The following is a 16,816-nucleotide window of genomic DNA, read 5'->3' on the forward strand; positions in this document are numbered from 1 at the left end:
ATTATTATTATTATTATTATTATTATTATTATTATTATTATTATTATTATTATGCATTTATGCTTCTCTTGTAGTCTAGTTTAAAATGGTAAATGCTTCAAACCTTCTCATGATTTAATCTCTACTGACTGGCTAAGTGCTGATGGCTATTAAGCTATGGACCTATGGTCATAATAATACAAGCAGTGAATAAATCATTTGTTTATTAAATTTTCTTGGCAATTAGTATAAATCTTTCTATTAACTGTAAATGTTGGACCGTTAGCTATTACTGAATTTAAACTGTAATGAAGATGAGGAAGTGACCTGTGACCCTAACGTGTAATTGTAAGTGTAATTATTGGCTATTGCAGTGTTGCTAAAAATTAATGCAAAATTACAAATCCTTCTTTAATTTGTTACTCGTTAGCTGTTGGCTGATGATGTTTGGTGAAATTTGCATAGTTTTACTTGGCTCAAATTACCTGAATCTCAAATAGTAAAATTACCTGAATTAAATTTTTTTTTTAAATGACTTATATTAATGTAAATCCTACTTAAATTTGATTTTTAAAAATACTAAATAGTTTATTTTGAAATATCATTTTTTAAAAAAATTTAGGTTGCTGGGTTGTGTCAGGTTGACCCAAAATAGAATCAGGCTGGGTTCATGTTAGGAAAGTTTACCTGAAATCTAAATCGAGTTGGGCTTTGGTCAGATCTAAAAAGGTGGGTCATTTCGGGTTTGACCCAAACCTAATCTGAAAATTCATTTTGACACCCCATGTGTTGGACAAGCTTATTGATATTTCTTCTGAAGCTGAAGGGCTGGTGGATATTCTTGGCCATCGTAGTTCCTTATTTCACTCGTTGCAGTTGAATCTTTCACCTACATCATTGGAAAAACGGGTATATAGATCTTTATACGCGTCTGTGGGGCTTTCACTATAAATTATTAGTAACTTGTTTTCCTGACTGAGATCCACTTAGGAATCCCCACTAATCTTCACTATTTGTCTTGAATTTGGAACTATATGGATACAACTAACGCTTTTGTCTTACATCTAGCTAACACCACTAGTGTGGACAAACCACCATCAAAAGATGCTCAACCCTTGAAAGGAAGCCAGAGGGCTGTACCTGCACATCGCCGGTGAGTTCAGTATCTCATGTTTTTTTGCTTTTTCTTTGTTTTCATTTTTGCTTCTTTTACAGAGCAAAAGCAAGAGGTGTTTCTTTGCAAGATAATGAGGATGATGATGGAAAATAGACATTGTAGATTTACTGAACGCTGGTTTTGGACAATAAGAGTATATGTACAGAATAATCAACAACAGGTTATGCCTTTGCAACAAAATTGAATAGTAGCTTAATTTATTTGAATGCATTTGGTGCAAAAGAATAAAAGATAAAAAGGAAATAAAAATATGTTAGATTTGAAGTATTGCAGATATTATTTGTAATCCAAGCTGTCTCTATTGTCATGCTCATCCAAGCTGCAATTTGTACAACATTAACACGTTTATTTAGTTTTTTTTTTTTTTCATTTTCCAATGAGATTAGAATAGAAATTTTTAAGCAGGAGACCTTGTTTTGGTTCTGTTTGAGCTCTGCTTTGTCTTTAAGAAAATAATTACTGTGTTCAAGTTTACCTCTTTAGCTCCCAGATAGAAATCTTTATAAAAGTTGATCCTGAAGCGGCCGTATAGACATTTTGATTTATATTTTGTTGCGGACTAAATTGGAGTTTTGTCTTCCACTTTTCACACACTAGCTAGATAAACAGCAGTCATTCTTTTTTTTTTTTTTTGTGAAAAATTACAAAATGCATTAAAAGGAGAACTAATTACAGGACATAAAAGGATCACATTCCTTCTTTAACAAAGTAAGCAAAGAAGAATGAATGTTGCTAACAAAAAAACTACCTTGTAAAGCCAAAGTAGCACATAATCAGCTACTTTATTACAATCTCTATTAACATGGTTAAAAATAACCTTATTGAAATTATTAAGAAAGAAAAGCTCCTTTCACAAACTAATATCCATTTGCCAATTAGATTTCTTCAAAGAATCTTTAATGAAGCTGATAATGTTGAGATTATAACTTTCAATTATTATACCTTTGCTATTCATCATCCAACTTTGTATAACCTCCCTTGTTGCAACAACTGCATCCAACTCCAATTGAGCTGCATCCCAATGAATTCTTCTTTTTCCAAAAGAAAGAAGTATTCCTTTATGATCTCTAAACACTTGCTATCCCTGCAAGATTAGATTCCAAAAGCGAAGCTTCCACATTTATTTTAATCCAATCTAACGGTGGAGGGTGCCAAGAATTTTGAAACTCCCATAGGAGATTAATACCCTAGTTATCTAGCATTGGATTATAATGATTAATGGACGTATTCCGCACATTAGAAGCCACCACCGCACTTGGAAGAACACTTTTACCATGTTTGAAGTTAGTCCGATTTTTCCAAGCTAGAAAAACTGTTGTACAATATACCTTAATTGTGTTGGAATGTTGAAAAGAGTCTTCTAAGTTCATCCAAATAATATTCCAATGATTGAAACATTGGAATGTTAAATCCCTAGGCTCTTAATTTTTGAATTATCACCACAATATGAGCATAATTTTCTATTTCATGGCATCCTCTCGCACATAAATCATCATAAGAAAGTTTTCTACATTTAAGAAAGAGGTTTGTAGGAATAGTATGCTTACTTAGTCTCCACCAAAAAAAATTCCACTCTTGGATTCAATTTCAGTTTCTCTCAATTTCAGTTTCTTAAGCCACCTTGAAAAGCCAAGATCATCCTCTATAATGTTGCCTTTTGTTGCTTCATCATAAGCCAAAGCAGATATTGATTTTCCGGAATAATGAAACATAGGTTCCACTTGGTCATTATGAATATCATGATTGATTTTAACTTGTAAAATCAACATTATAAGATCATCATGAAAGTAACGTTGAAGCTAATCTATATTCCAGTTACCTTCGGTAGATATGAATTGATGCACGTCATATCCTCCATTCCCACACAATTAGCTAGTACTAACTAGGAATCAAGACATCTATCAAGAAGCCAGATATCTTTCAACACAGTAATACTTTCACCATTACCCACTTTCAACTTAATAATGGGTTTGAGATATTTGCTGCCATCTAACAAAATTTGATATGCATTAGAAGCTCCTTTCTTACTTTCATCCTTCAATACATTATTCCCATATGTAGCAATGATATTCTTGTGACACAAAGAATCGGGATTTGAATTAATCTCCATGCCAATCTCGCTTTAAGATGACCAGCTTTAAGAATAGCCGAGTGCATGCCCAAACCGCCAGCACTTTTCGATTTGCATAATTCTCCCCAAGCAACATAATGCAAACCCTTCTTTCCATTGGATTTATGCCATATAAAATCCCTACTAAGTTTATCCATTTCATGCAATAACCTTTTGGGAACCAAAGAATGTGTTGATAAAAAATTTGGCAAAGATAAAAAAGAATCCTTTATAAGAGTAATCTTTCCTACCAAATATAAATTCTTATTTCCCCAAGAATTAAGTCTTTCCATTACATGATACATAATACCTTGGAAAAAAGCCATTCCAAATCTCCTTAAACCGATTTTAATTCCAAAATATTGCATTTCCTTCAACGCTTTGAATCCCAACTTCTTAACAATTTTGTTATGTCTTGGTCGTTTAACTGCTTTAACAAACATGATAAAAGACTTGTTATTGTTCACCCGCTGTCCCGTCCATCAACAGAAATCAGCAACAATATCTTTTAAAACTTTAACAACTCTTGTAAAAGTGTGGCCTCCGAAAATTCGACCCCGACCTCTGCCCACACTGTTGCATTTCGTCAGTGAGGGATTTTTAACTGGTAAAGTTCCGGGGTAAATTTTGGAAGGCAGATGGGTTTGCAGATAAGACATTACCCTGAGATTTCACCCTCATTTTGTGAGGACTTTATGATCCGAGTTCTAGTTTCCTATAGGCGCAAGCCCTTATAATTAATTACCCCTCCCGATAACGAGAGAGAATTTTCGATTAAGACTAGTCGTCAATCAGATACATAGAAATACGTGTTATATGGCATATAGTAGCAGCACGGGTTTGAGAATTGAAGAGCTTGGAAATGATTGAGAATTTGAAGGTTGAATATTTAAAATTGGGAATTTCACCATCTTGCGCTTAAAGCGGATGGTGGGGGAATGTATGATGGACTCGATCAAGATCCCATGGTTCCATCGTCCCGGGCCATCGTGGACCCTGGTCTACTTAGTTAGAGGAGGTAGTCGACCCAACTTAGCAGAAGGATCCTTGTCGGCAGCCATGGGTTGCTTCGTCTAAGGGGACCTTGTAGACCTAGGGTTAATGCTTGTCTAAGGGGACAAATTTGAATCCACCTTAGCTAACAGAGGGCTTTGTTCCCTATTGATCATATCATATTGATTCATATCTCAAGGATTTGATGCCACTAAGGTGCGTATTGGCTCTGGCCATAACCGGTATTTCGTGGTGCCATTCGGCGGCAAAACCAATTTGTTCAGAGGGCCTCGGGTCATAACCGTTTATCCTGCGGTGCCATTTGGTTGCAAAACCGCCAGTTAGAGGACACATACCATATCCTTATTGGCATAAGATTTGTTTGAGAATGAATCCTAATGATATTGTTGACTAGGCATTAGATCTTTGTGAGCTGAAGTAGTTTTCAGATTTGTCCACCTCGGTAAACTATTGCGGAGTGTGGATGTATTTTGCTTTAAGCATTTGATGGTTTTGATTTCAAATTTTAAATACTTTGAAATTGGAATTTTGATATTTTTTGGATTGCAGAACTCTTGGAGTTTTAGATTTTGATGGGCACTTTGAAATAATATTTGTGAATCCCTCCGATTGAGATCTGTATTCAGCACAGCCATCATCGGGGTGTAAGTAGTTATTTCTCTTTGTTAATTGAACCCTATCGACTCTATCAACTTGCCGATAGGAGATTGGGTTTCGTAGGCTTTATGCCGTTATTAGTGAATTCATATAATCATAAGTCTTGAAGGCCTAATATGAATGTATTAAAACAAACATATCGGTTACCATAATCGTGTATTTGTTTGATGGTTCGAACCCTGTTGACTCCTATTGATCCGTGTAGAAGGATCGGGTTCAAACTTGAATTCACTTATTGACCTGCGCAGCATCCCTAGACGTCGCATATATACTAATAACACGCTCGTCGGGGCCCATGCAGGTGTTTGGGGGAATTTTATAATCATTTGATGAACATTGTCGACTCCTATTTACTTGGTTAGGAGGATCATGTTCAATTTTATTAACCCGCGCAGCATCCCTAGACATCACGTATGTTCCTTCAACATGCTCGTCGGGGCCCATGTGGATGTTATGATTGCATTTACCCCTTTTGTGTACCTATGTGTATACAAACTACGGTGCACGTGCAGGGGTTCTTTGAAACATTTGTAAATGCCTTTTGTCCGCTTGCATGAATGTTGCGGATCCGGTGGCGTGTTGTAGCAGCTTATGGATTGAATTGTTCGCTTCTTTGTACTGGTAGACTATCGTGCACTACTTACACGATTTATGCTGGTAGATTGTAATGCACTAACTAATCTCCCGCTTTATATTTATAGATGCTCGTAGATAGCTTGTTGTATGCATAATTAGTTTTCCCACTGTAACTCATAACTACTTGCACTTGATATAGTCACCTTATATCTTGCTTGTAGACAATAGATTGGGTATACTACGAGTCTTCTATAGTGGCCCGTGGATACTTGCAATTGTTGTAGTCATTTTGCATGTTGTTTGTAGTGATATTTTACATGTATGGTGGATTTTCTGCAAGAGTCTGTGTAAAACACATTATGTGCACGATGAGTTTCCTATTACATCTCATAGAAGTTTGCTTTTGTTGTACCCTTTTGGCATTCTGCTTGTGGACAACATTTAGTGTGTATGTCGAGTCTCTCACAAAGACCTATAGATACGTGCATTTATTACATTTAATCCAGTATTTTCTTGTAAATGGGATATAGTGCATATTATGAGTCTCCTATGACCCCGTAAATATTTGCACTTTGCCACATACCATCTACTCTTGCTTATAAGGAGATAGTATATTTGCTTAGCACAAGATTATTGCTGATCGTATGAGTATCCTAATATTCATTGCATATTGCCCTGAACAAGTTGGCAAGGGATCTTGTTTTTGTGAGCAAATTGTATTTGCAAGTTCTTCATCATCTATGAGAGTGGCTCTGCTTACTAAGAACTTGTTTCATTAACATCATTAAGCTCCTTTGCATGAACTCGTAGACCCACTAACGTGAACACAACATACATCACATTACTCATGTGTTGATCAAAAGTCCTTTGTGATAATAATGAATATATTCTTGAATTGCTAGTCTTTTTCTTGTTTGCAAATGACCTCCTTCCTCGTACAGATGAACTTATGTACTTGTACAAGCGTCATGCTCGTATTCATTATATATCTTCATTTGTAGGAGAGATGTTCATTCATCAACAAACTATGTCGCATGTATTTGTATGAAGTATTGTCATTTGTAGGCATGTTACTACGCATGTTGCAATCAAGAAACTTTGATTGTATGCAAACTGCACTTTACTTTGAACCTCTTGAATATACATTGACTAATAAGTCATTGCATTTGTTCACTTGGGTTCAAGACTTATTATTTGAATCAAGTTTGATTTTGAATTATTGATCACTTAATTTAGGAATGAGTTCCATGCTATCTTGTAAAGTTCAAGCCTTGTCTCCTGTGGTCCAACTCAAGTTCTTACTTTAGTTCAAATGTTCAAATCATGTGCAAGTTTGACTCAAGTTTGAATCCAAGTCCATTGTCATTTAATATGAATCAAGTTCATATCCTTTGCAGTTTGTTCAAGTCCCCTGAGTCCTTCTTGCAAGTTCAAGATTTGAGTCTTTTGGGGTTCATTTAAGTTCTAGTTTAGGTTCAAATTAAGATCATTTTCAAGTTCTTTATAATCTTTTGCATTGCTCTTTCAAGTTCAAATCAAGTCCAAACCGAAGTTCTTGCTCAAGTTCAAATTCGAGTTTGAGTTCAAGTACTAAAGTTCTATGTCCCCTATGGTCCTTTGAGTTCAATCAAGTTCATTGTTCAACTCATTTGAGTGCAAGTCCAAGTTTTGACCACTTGATTATAGTTCTGAGTATTGTTCCCAATGGTCAACTTGTATGTTAAGTTCAAATTTAATTTCAAGTTTGAGTCTTTGTTTAAGCTTGAATCCAAGTTCGCATTCAAGTCCTTGTGATTTATTTAAGTTTGGATTCATTTTAGATTTGAGTTTATTGCATCAAAGTTCACAAGTCCGAGTCCACTATTGTTCTTTTGAGTTCAAATCAGGTCCAAGCCAAGTTTCACATTCACCCGTCTCCCCATTTAGGGAAAAACTACAGAAAATGAGGCCTCCCGTCACGCTAGAGAAAATCATACACTGTTAGTGTCATAGGACACCAAGGCTGTAATTTGCATCCCCCACCACGCTAGAGAAAGGCGTGCATCGGGCATCAGTTTGAAATAAACAATTTTATATTTGACCCCACATCGCCGTAGGCGTTGCAACGGGTTCCCTTCCCACCATGCTAGAGAAATCGCACATGAGTTTTTTTTTTCCGGTGTGCTGCTGATGTCGAAAATGGGATTTTATGATTACCCACCCCGTCGCAAGCATCACAATGAATTCCCTCCTACCAGGCTAGAGAAAAGCGTGCATAGGTGGTCGTTCGCCCTGTTGCAAGCGTCGAAAGCGGGTTTTTGAAGTTTAGGGTTAAGTGATTATACCTTGGGACAGGCGAGGTGGTGTTGGTACGTGGATCGAGGCAAAGAAAGATGTACGCTCCTCTTTAATTAATTATAATTATTCATAACTTATTATAGTTAATTATAATTAATTTTGATTAAAAATAATTAATAATAGTTAATTATAATTAATTATAATCAACATCAATTAATTATAGTAAATCATAATTAAATATAATTGATAATAATTAGATATGATTGATTATAATTAAGAAATAATTAAGATTAAATATAATTAATAATAAATAATAATAATTAGTTATTATTTATAATAATTAATTATGATTAATTGTAATTAATCATAATTAACTATTTTTTATAATAATTAATTTCAAATAATTATTACCAATTATAACTAATCTTAATTATGAAATGCTTTGAGCATCATTATAAGATTTGAACATACTTAGAATAGGATTAATGTAACATTTGAGTAAGATCTAGGCAAAATTCTGTCGAACAGGGAATTTTATTTGGTCCGGTTGACCGAATGCAAGAAACATCTGGTTGTAGGCAAAAATGTGCCTATACCTAGGTGTACCGAGTTTTTCGGTACATCTCGTTATAGGCGCGTTTTTGCCTACAACCGGATGTTCCTTTGCATCCGGTCGGAGGACGTAATAATTTTTCGTCGAACAGAAAATTTTATTTGATCCGGTTGACGGAATGCAAGAAACATCAGGGTTGTAGTCAAAAACGCGCCTTGAAGCTGTACTGAGTTTTTTCACGATATAGACGCTTTTTTCCTACAACCGTTACTCTGCATTGCTCGTCGAACAGAGCTCATGGTCGAATAAATCCTCTGTTTCCTTCTTGTCACCGGAAATCCCAGGGCAGATTTACGGGATTTGGCCAAAGAAATGTGCGAATGGGAGAAGTTACCTTCTCGGCGAGCGAGCTCCCGTTCTTATTTCCGACCAAAATGTTGTACCTTCCGCTCCAACAGGCAGGGAACGTCATGGAGAGTGCGAATAGCTCGCGGCAGCAAGGAGACTTAGCAAGGGCTCGGGATTTGGAGGAGGAAGATGCGGCAGTGGTCTCCCGGCAAGGGAGAAGGGAGGCTAGGTATGGAGGAAGCTCTCTCTCTCTCTCTCTCTCTCTCTCTCTCTCTCTCTCTCTGGATCGGGAGGACCGAGAGGTTGGCAAGGGCTGGGAGGTCATAGGCTTGCAAGGCAGAGGAGATGGAGTGCGAAGAGGCAAGGTCGGATTTCAGAGGAGCTGGAGGTCGGAGAGGCTTCGACGGAGTGGGATCGAAAGAGCAGGCGAAGGTTTTTTTTTTCGTGGAGTTGGGAAGAAGACCGAAGGCTCTCTTCTCTCTGGTATTTAACGACACATGTGGATGTTCGACCAAGGAGATGCCACAGGATTCGAGCATATTAGAGCAAGACATACAAAGTCACAAACATGGGTTCTGTAATGTAAATAGCTGATAGGTATTCTTGTAATTACTTTATTCTTGTAACATCTCTTCAGGCCTATCTATGTCTATATATAGCTAACCTAGGTACCTGTAACAGATACGAAAAGATAATAAGAAATCTGTTTTACTTTCTCTGTCTCTCTCCCTCTCATCTCTGTCTATCGGTTTCTTCAGAGCAGGAATCCCGTAACGACGCCGAATGTACATTGATTCGGCGGGTTTGAGCGGGATTTGCGTAGGGATTTCATGCAGGTAGGATTTAATCCTTTTATTTATTATGATATGGAGGTTAACAAGAAGCTCGAGCAAAAACTAACACATCATCGGCAAACAGAAGATGTGTAATCTTATTGGATATAGGAGAAATCTGAATACCCAACTCAATACCTCTTTGATTTATTGCATTTGATAATAATTGAGCACACATAATATATAAATATGGAGAAAGAGGACATCCATGCCGAAAACCACTTTTTGCATTAATCCATTTTGAATAGTTGCCATTCAAAATGATAGAAAACCTGACATTCATTACACATTCCATGATGAGTTTTGAAAACTTATAAGGAAATCCAAACTGATCTAAAGCTTGACTTAAGGTTGGCCATCCCATGCTATCATAAGTTTGCTCCATATCAAGCTTCACCGCCATCATGCCTTTCTTGTTCTTAGAGATCCTAAACTTATGGAAGATCACATGAGCTAACAAACAATGCTCAGACATGGATCTACCCGGCATAAAAGCCACTTGTTCTTAAGAAATTAACTTAGAAATGCAAATTTTCAATCGATTTACCATCATAAATGCAACCAATTTGTAAATGGTTTGGCATAGACTAATTGGTCTATAATTGGAAGGTATAATCGGGTTCTTCATCTTAGGAATCAACACAATCAAAGTATATTTCCACTTTTCATGCATAGAACCATATTTGAAGAAACCATCAATAGCTTTCCAAGTAGTTTCTTTTATTATGCTCCAATAAAATTTTAAAAAAAGTTGTACCATCCATACCCGGCGATTTATTGTTCACTCGTTGAAATACAGTAGCAACCAATTCTTCAAAATTGAATTCAGCATTCAACATCTCCCTATCTTCACGTGTAACTCTCTGGTTTTCGGTAACAAAGGCCAATAAGCTAAATAACACTCTCTTGATCTCCATTTATTAATAAAAAATTTCATAAAAACATATTCAATTTGTTCAAATTCCTTCGCCACATTGCTTTCTTCATTCTTAATGAATTTAATAACATTCTCATTCCTCCTAGTCGAAGCAAAGTTGTGAAAAAAATTTGAATTATTATCACCTTCATCAAACCACCTTGCATTAGCCCTTTGATTCCACCATGTAGATAACCTTTTCAGTGTAATATTCAGCTCTTGAACCTTGTTACGAAGTAAAATCAGCTTTTCCATGGTAAAGCCTCCATCCGATGCTTCCTCTAGTTGTAGCTCCAAAATTTCCTTCTTTAGTTCCTCCAACAAACAAAAGTTTTGGCACTTATTTCTTTTCCAATAAAAGAGTGCCTTCAATGTTCTATGAAGCTTCCTATGAAAAACTTCAACATCATCACCAAAATCAGATTTTTTCCAAGACTTAAGCACAATATTCCAAGACACCAGATAATATCTCCAAGTGTCTTCAAACCTGATAATCTTGGACTGTTTGTAATGTTTTTCACCCAACTTGAAAACAATAGGGCTATGATCAGACGTCACCCTTGCAAGATGTCTAGTCCTTGCCAATGGTACCATCTGTAAAGCAGTAGAGTTTACCAAGCATCTATCAAGTCTTTCCAAAATTCTTTTTGCACATTCCTTATTGTTACACCATGTCTATTTTGGTCCACAATCCCTACATCATGAAGATCATTGTTAGTCATAAACAGCTTCATTTCTTTTGGCCCTTGGGAAAAGATAAACCTCTTGCCTCCCCTCTTATCCTCCTTGGATAAAATGCAATTGAAATCACCTCCCAAAATAGAGGGAGTACTATCCACTACATCATTTCAATCAAATTCCACAAACTCCTCTCATGATAAAACTTCTTCCCATACACTGTAGCAACATTCCAAACATCCATAGTCGGAGTATTAAGACTCCCTAACACCACTTGAGAAGAGTGACAACCACCTCAAAGGACACAACAGTCCTATTCCAATCAATCAAAATTCCACCAGAAGTACCCTCAACAGGATGATGGAAAAAATCTCAATCAACCTCAATGATACTATTAATATCACTCCTGTCAATATTTGCTACTTTAGTTTCTATCAATCCTATAAAGAACACATCATGATCTTTCATAATCTCTTTAAGATAAAGAGAGTCTTCCCTCTTCCTAGCCCCCTCTACAATTCCAAAACACAAAGGAAGACATTATTCACCCAAAGGGGAATAGTCCCCACCTAACTTGATACCTTTCCCATCATTTTTCCTTTTTCTATGAGCAGCTTCAACTGGTCCCAAAGATTTAAGTTCTTTAGCTAGTTTGTGTTTAGTCAAACTACCATTCCCCTCATTAGTACGTACCAAAGTTTCATCAGCAACTTTAACTTCAAAGTATGGATCATCGGCTGCTTCTACAAATTCCCCTTGTTTTCATATTGCTGAACAGTATCTTTACCCGATAGCTGAACAACAACTTATGTTTCTTCATTCTCCTCAATCAGAATGCTGAATTTATTGGCCAAATAGATTTTATAATCATCACCAAAAAACACTTGTTCTGCCACAATACCTTCTTTCGCTTCATTAACTTTAGTTTGATTTGCTACAGGGACTTCTAAAATTGCCACATTATCTATTCTGGATTGCAACTGTACCTCCTCACCGAGAGCTATAGATTCCGACATAACTTGGTTCACTTTCTTCACAATTTTCTCACCTTTTGCTACGCCTTTATTTCTTACATTTTTTTAATCTTTTATTCTTAAACTTGACATGGATCCATGGATCATATTCATCATGTTGTTGAGAAGAACTATGCTCTTCAAATCTGTCATTTCCCACATTCAACACAGTAGACGGCATCATAGAATTCATCTTTTGAGTTAAACTTTCATCTTCAGAAAAATCGAACTTATAATGACCAAGTTTACCACAATGGAAACAAAGTGAGGCAGTCTTCTCATACTCTACTTTTTGAAAGAATTCGCTAGATAACCCATCCACCCAAACTCCCTTTGGAAGCTTGTTGTCCAAATTAACCCAAACACACACCTGAGCAAATTCTCTTCTCCACCACTTAAATGAATTACCATCAAGATACATTGGTACTCCAACTAATGAAGCAATTCTTGAAATGTTTTCTTCATCCCAGTAGAACAAAGAAAACAATGGAAGACGAATCCAAACAGGTGAAGTAAGACCTTTAAATTAAGTAGGAGAAAATGAAGGAGACTATTTATCTATACCAATAATGTGTCCTCCAACATACCATGGTCCCCCACTCAACACTTCTTCCATACCTTGCTCCATTGTCTTCTAAGTTCCAAGCTACAGACCGGAAAAGGAACATTGTAGCCTAGAACCTTCACAACCAGTGAGTGCTTCAAATTTTGTGAGTTAGATTATTCCAATTCAGAATTTAGTCTTACTGTTATGCCATCATCTGGCATATCATTTGGTCCACTTTTAAAAGATAATATGATATGTTGCGGTTTCTTCCAAGCATTGACAAATTCCTCTTTAGCTCCTTCATGATCAATGTTAATATTTCCTTTCATCACATCAACTTCATCACTTTCAAAATTAACCTCAAGATTGTGATTAGTTTGATTCCTATCATTTTCATCTTGATTACCAAAAAAATTATTGACTTTTAAAACCAAACAAGAAGAAGAAGACGCTTCACGATCAAATTTACCTGGAGTATTCAGCGACTCCGATACAGAAATATGAAAATATGGAATGCTCTCTTGGACAAAGCACCTTCTTTCCTTTACCTTCAACCACCTCGTTTTGTTGAGTCGGAGGACGAAAATCTTCTCTGATAACCAAATTATTCTGAGGTTTCTCATTTACACGAACCTCCAAAGTCGAATCAGAGAAAACAGTCGTCATTCAATCGGAGAAAACCTCTTCAGAAAGTACTGTATTTCTTATGCTGCAATACACCATGAATAAAAGTACATTGAAGGGTTTGTTGGACAAATATATCAATAAAAAAAAAATCTTGAAGCAACTCATTTGAAAGTCTATTTTGAATCAAAATGACACTGCTTTTTATGGTGGACTACTTATTTGGAGTCCAAAATGAAAGAAATTAGTTCGAATTAGTCTGTAATTGAACAATTGTTTGATCCTGGTTTAGATATTGTCCTAAATTGGTTCGAACCATTAGTTGGAACATGAATCAAGTTCAATTTTGGTTATTGAGAATAATCAATCGGCTACTCTGATCTATCGTAATTTTGACATAATAACCAATAAATCATTAGAATAACGAGTGTTTCGTCATTGTGTAATCAATCAATGACATTAAAGAATGATATCAAACAAGTGACTTCAATGTTCTTATAATGACAAAAAAGTGTCTTTAAGGTGATGGGCATTTCTTCCTACGATCAATTTGGTTAAGCCTTTTATTTCACAACGATAGGTCTTTTATATATCTTTGGGCAATCATTGTTCAATTTCATAATTGGAGTTAGCATGACATCATTTTTTATTTCATTTGAAGCATCTCAAGTTTTTTATTTTAAATTAGATATATATTTTTAAGCATATTCCCTTCACCATTCCTCATGCATATAAAAGCTATAGTAAATGACACCTAAACTTGAGCTACAATCAATGAATGTTTACATAGGAGATTCATCACATCAAATTTTTTATATGTATATATCATCTTAGATAAGTCATTATCATCGTAAAGACCATCTTTAAATAAATGCAGTTCAAATTGATTAATTGGGTTGACAATCAAATTGAGCTTTATTCAAGTATTTTCTTAGTGATTCTTTATTATTATTATTATTATTATTTTGGCCAAAATAGTTGTATTTGTTAAAATGATGTCTTTTAAAGAATTATTTTTATATTTTATGCCTAAAAAAATATAATATTTTGAAGAAATCATTTAATAGGAGTGTGCACTCTTCGTAACATTATTTAAAATTTTTGAAATATTAGTTGTCAACAAATTTTATTGAGAGAAGGGAAGCACGAACCACCTTGTTAAAGTGCAATTAGAACTCCACACTTCTGTAATTTTTTGGAAGCTAAGTGATATTTGCTATAACACATTAATTTTTTAACTTCACCATAATATTTATTGAAAGGATGTTATGGACCCCTCTTATTTTTGTGTAGCTTGCTCATGATAATGTCAAGCCATCTTGGAAGATAAAATCAATATCATTGTTTTTCTTCCCATATGAAATAATCATCTTCTGCCTCAAATTATGCTCATATTGGATGAGATTCTACTTGATTATATAAATAAAAAATCTTGGTTAAACTTAGCAATAGTTTTTAAATTTGCATCCAATGTACAAGTGTATTTTAATTTATGTTTCTTGATCTCAAATTATGGTCATATTGGATGAGATTCTACATGATTATATAAATAAAATATCTTGGTTAAACTTGCCAATGTATGTTAATCATTCAATCATTGATCATTACTAGTTCTACCTACCTCTTCTAAATCTATTACTTCATTTTAAGAGGATTATGTATTATTCTACACTCTTAGACATCATTGCTTATATTTTGCCACATTTTATATCCTTTGTTTCTATAATTGTCAGTTCCTCTAATATGTCCTATGTGGTGTTTTCTCATATATGAAAAACACTCATTAGTTAACGTCACCTATTCATTTGTCCTTTCCTTAAATTGGTCCTTATTTTGAATGGATCTACTCTCATATATAGCAAATGCTTTACATATTTGTTCATAGTTTATTTTTTTTAGATGTTTTATATATTCCTAAATAATTTTTCTTATTATTTTATATTATTATTATACATTTTAGGATCTTAGTATGAAAAAGATGGTTGGTAGAAATGTAGAAGCTAATGGTGTTTACTACTTCACACCTATGGTCTCTTCTTATTATGCATTTTCATCATATATGATAACTTTTTGTGTAGTGACCGTTGGTAAAAAAATAAGTTTATTATTATTATTTTATTTAATTTTGATTTGATTGATAATAATGGGTCATAGAGTGTTTGGTGATCTCTTAAGTTAGGAAGTAGATTGACAAAATAAAATTTTAATTCATAAAATATTCTTTGGGAATGTCGCAGTGCTAGATAGGCAACGCCGTGATATTGAGCTCTCCAATGGGAAAATGTGTTTGTTGTGCTGTGGCGCTGAGTGGCATCGCTGCATTGTCGTGCTCTGTGTTTAAAAAGATTCCGTCGGACAAGTTGGGGATTTCGTAGAGCTTAAGGTAGAGTTTTGAAATCTTATCTCTAATTTAAATTACAGAAGATTTATAAAAAAAACTATAGATAAAAGTATATTTTTCTTTGATTTTATTATATTTTTATTGCATAACTTTTAACATATTGTTGTACGATTTACTCCAAACAATTTCACTATAAGAAATTAAATTTTCACTGGTTGATTTTTCCTATATAAGTTTCTATGTACGTAAGTTGATTGGTACTTTTCTAGTAGTTGTAACAATTATATAAAAGTTTTAAAATATTCATATGAATATTCCTTTGAAGTTAGAAGTTGACCAGGAAAAGTTTGGTGGGTATAATGTTATATATGCAATGTGGCTCTTTATTGCCAATTCATGCATTATATGAGTACTGCATTGCGAAATACAAATTAATTACTATTGCATTTGCATTATTCATAGCATGGCATCAGAGATGATTTGATATATTAAAAAAAATATTCTTTGATATGTTAGAAGGGCCCTATATATTCTATTTTGGCCCCATCCGCCTAGTGTGGATGTGGAAGAGATTTTGGCCTCACTTACTAAAAGCGAGTGTGCGAGGTTATGTGACACTATTCTATTTGTATTCTAGCAGCACTTTCTATAAGCAAGTGTGGGAGGTTAAAGGCACGCTTAAGTGAAAGTTGAGTTATAAGTAGGCATTGGGATATGTGCATTATAATCATTGCATTGCATATGTATTAATGAATTAAGCATAAATAATATTCTAAACTAAATGTTAGAAATCCCTAAATTTTAGTATGAACTTTGATAAAACAAGAAGGCCAAATGTAAGTGAATATACGATGGTAAATGTTCATTGATGTATCTAAAAATCTCTATGAACGTGGATTTACAAGTACAAGTGATAACTTTGAAATCAAGTATACATTGAAATCTTGGGAATTTGTATTTTATTAGTACTTCATTTATTTCTTATAAATTACTACACTTTTAATTATATTAAAATTTAATTTGGATATTAATGTCTATGATGGGCCAGGAAAAGAAGTCTATTAGCTTGGTTGTACTCATTCTATTTTTTCTAATATTATAGGGAAAGGTAAAATCTTAGTAGAGTAGAAAGGTGTAGAGGTAGGATCTTCTATGTATAAGTGACTAATGTAT

At 34.7% G+C, this 16,816-nt stretch overlaps 1 protein-coding gene across 2 annotated transcripts in view; it reads left to right on the forward strand.

Moving 5' to 3' along the window:
• The window catches only part of LOC110116387, a 9,511-nt gene extending 7,881 nt beyond the window's left edge, over positions 1-1,630 (forward strand). For both annotated transcript variants that reach the window (XR_003701475.1, XM_020849930.2), the window contains 2 exons: positions 1,048-1,132; positions 1,195-1,630. Coding sequence is in view for 1 of the 2 variants with exons in the window: in XM_020849930.2 (XP_020705589.1) it covers positions 1,048-1,132; positions 1,195-1,249 (140 nt within the window). In the remaining variant the exon portion in view is untranslated. The remainder of the gene's footprint in view (positions 1-1,047; positions 1,133-1,194) is intronic.
• The last annotated feature ends 15,186 nt before the right edge of the window (positions 1,631-16,816 follow it).

Source organism: Dendrobium catenatum, unplaced genomic scaffold (assembly GCF_001605985.2).
Source record: "Dendrobium catenatum unplaced genomic scaffold, ASM160598v2 fragScaff_scaffold_847, whole genome shotgun sequence".
Classification (NCBI taxonomy): Eukaryota; Viridiplantae; Streptophyta; class Magnoliopsida; order Asparagales; family Orchidaceae; genus Dendrobium; species Dendrobium catenatum.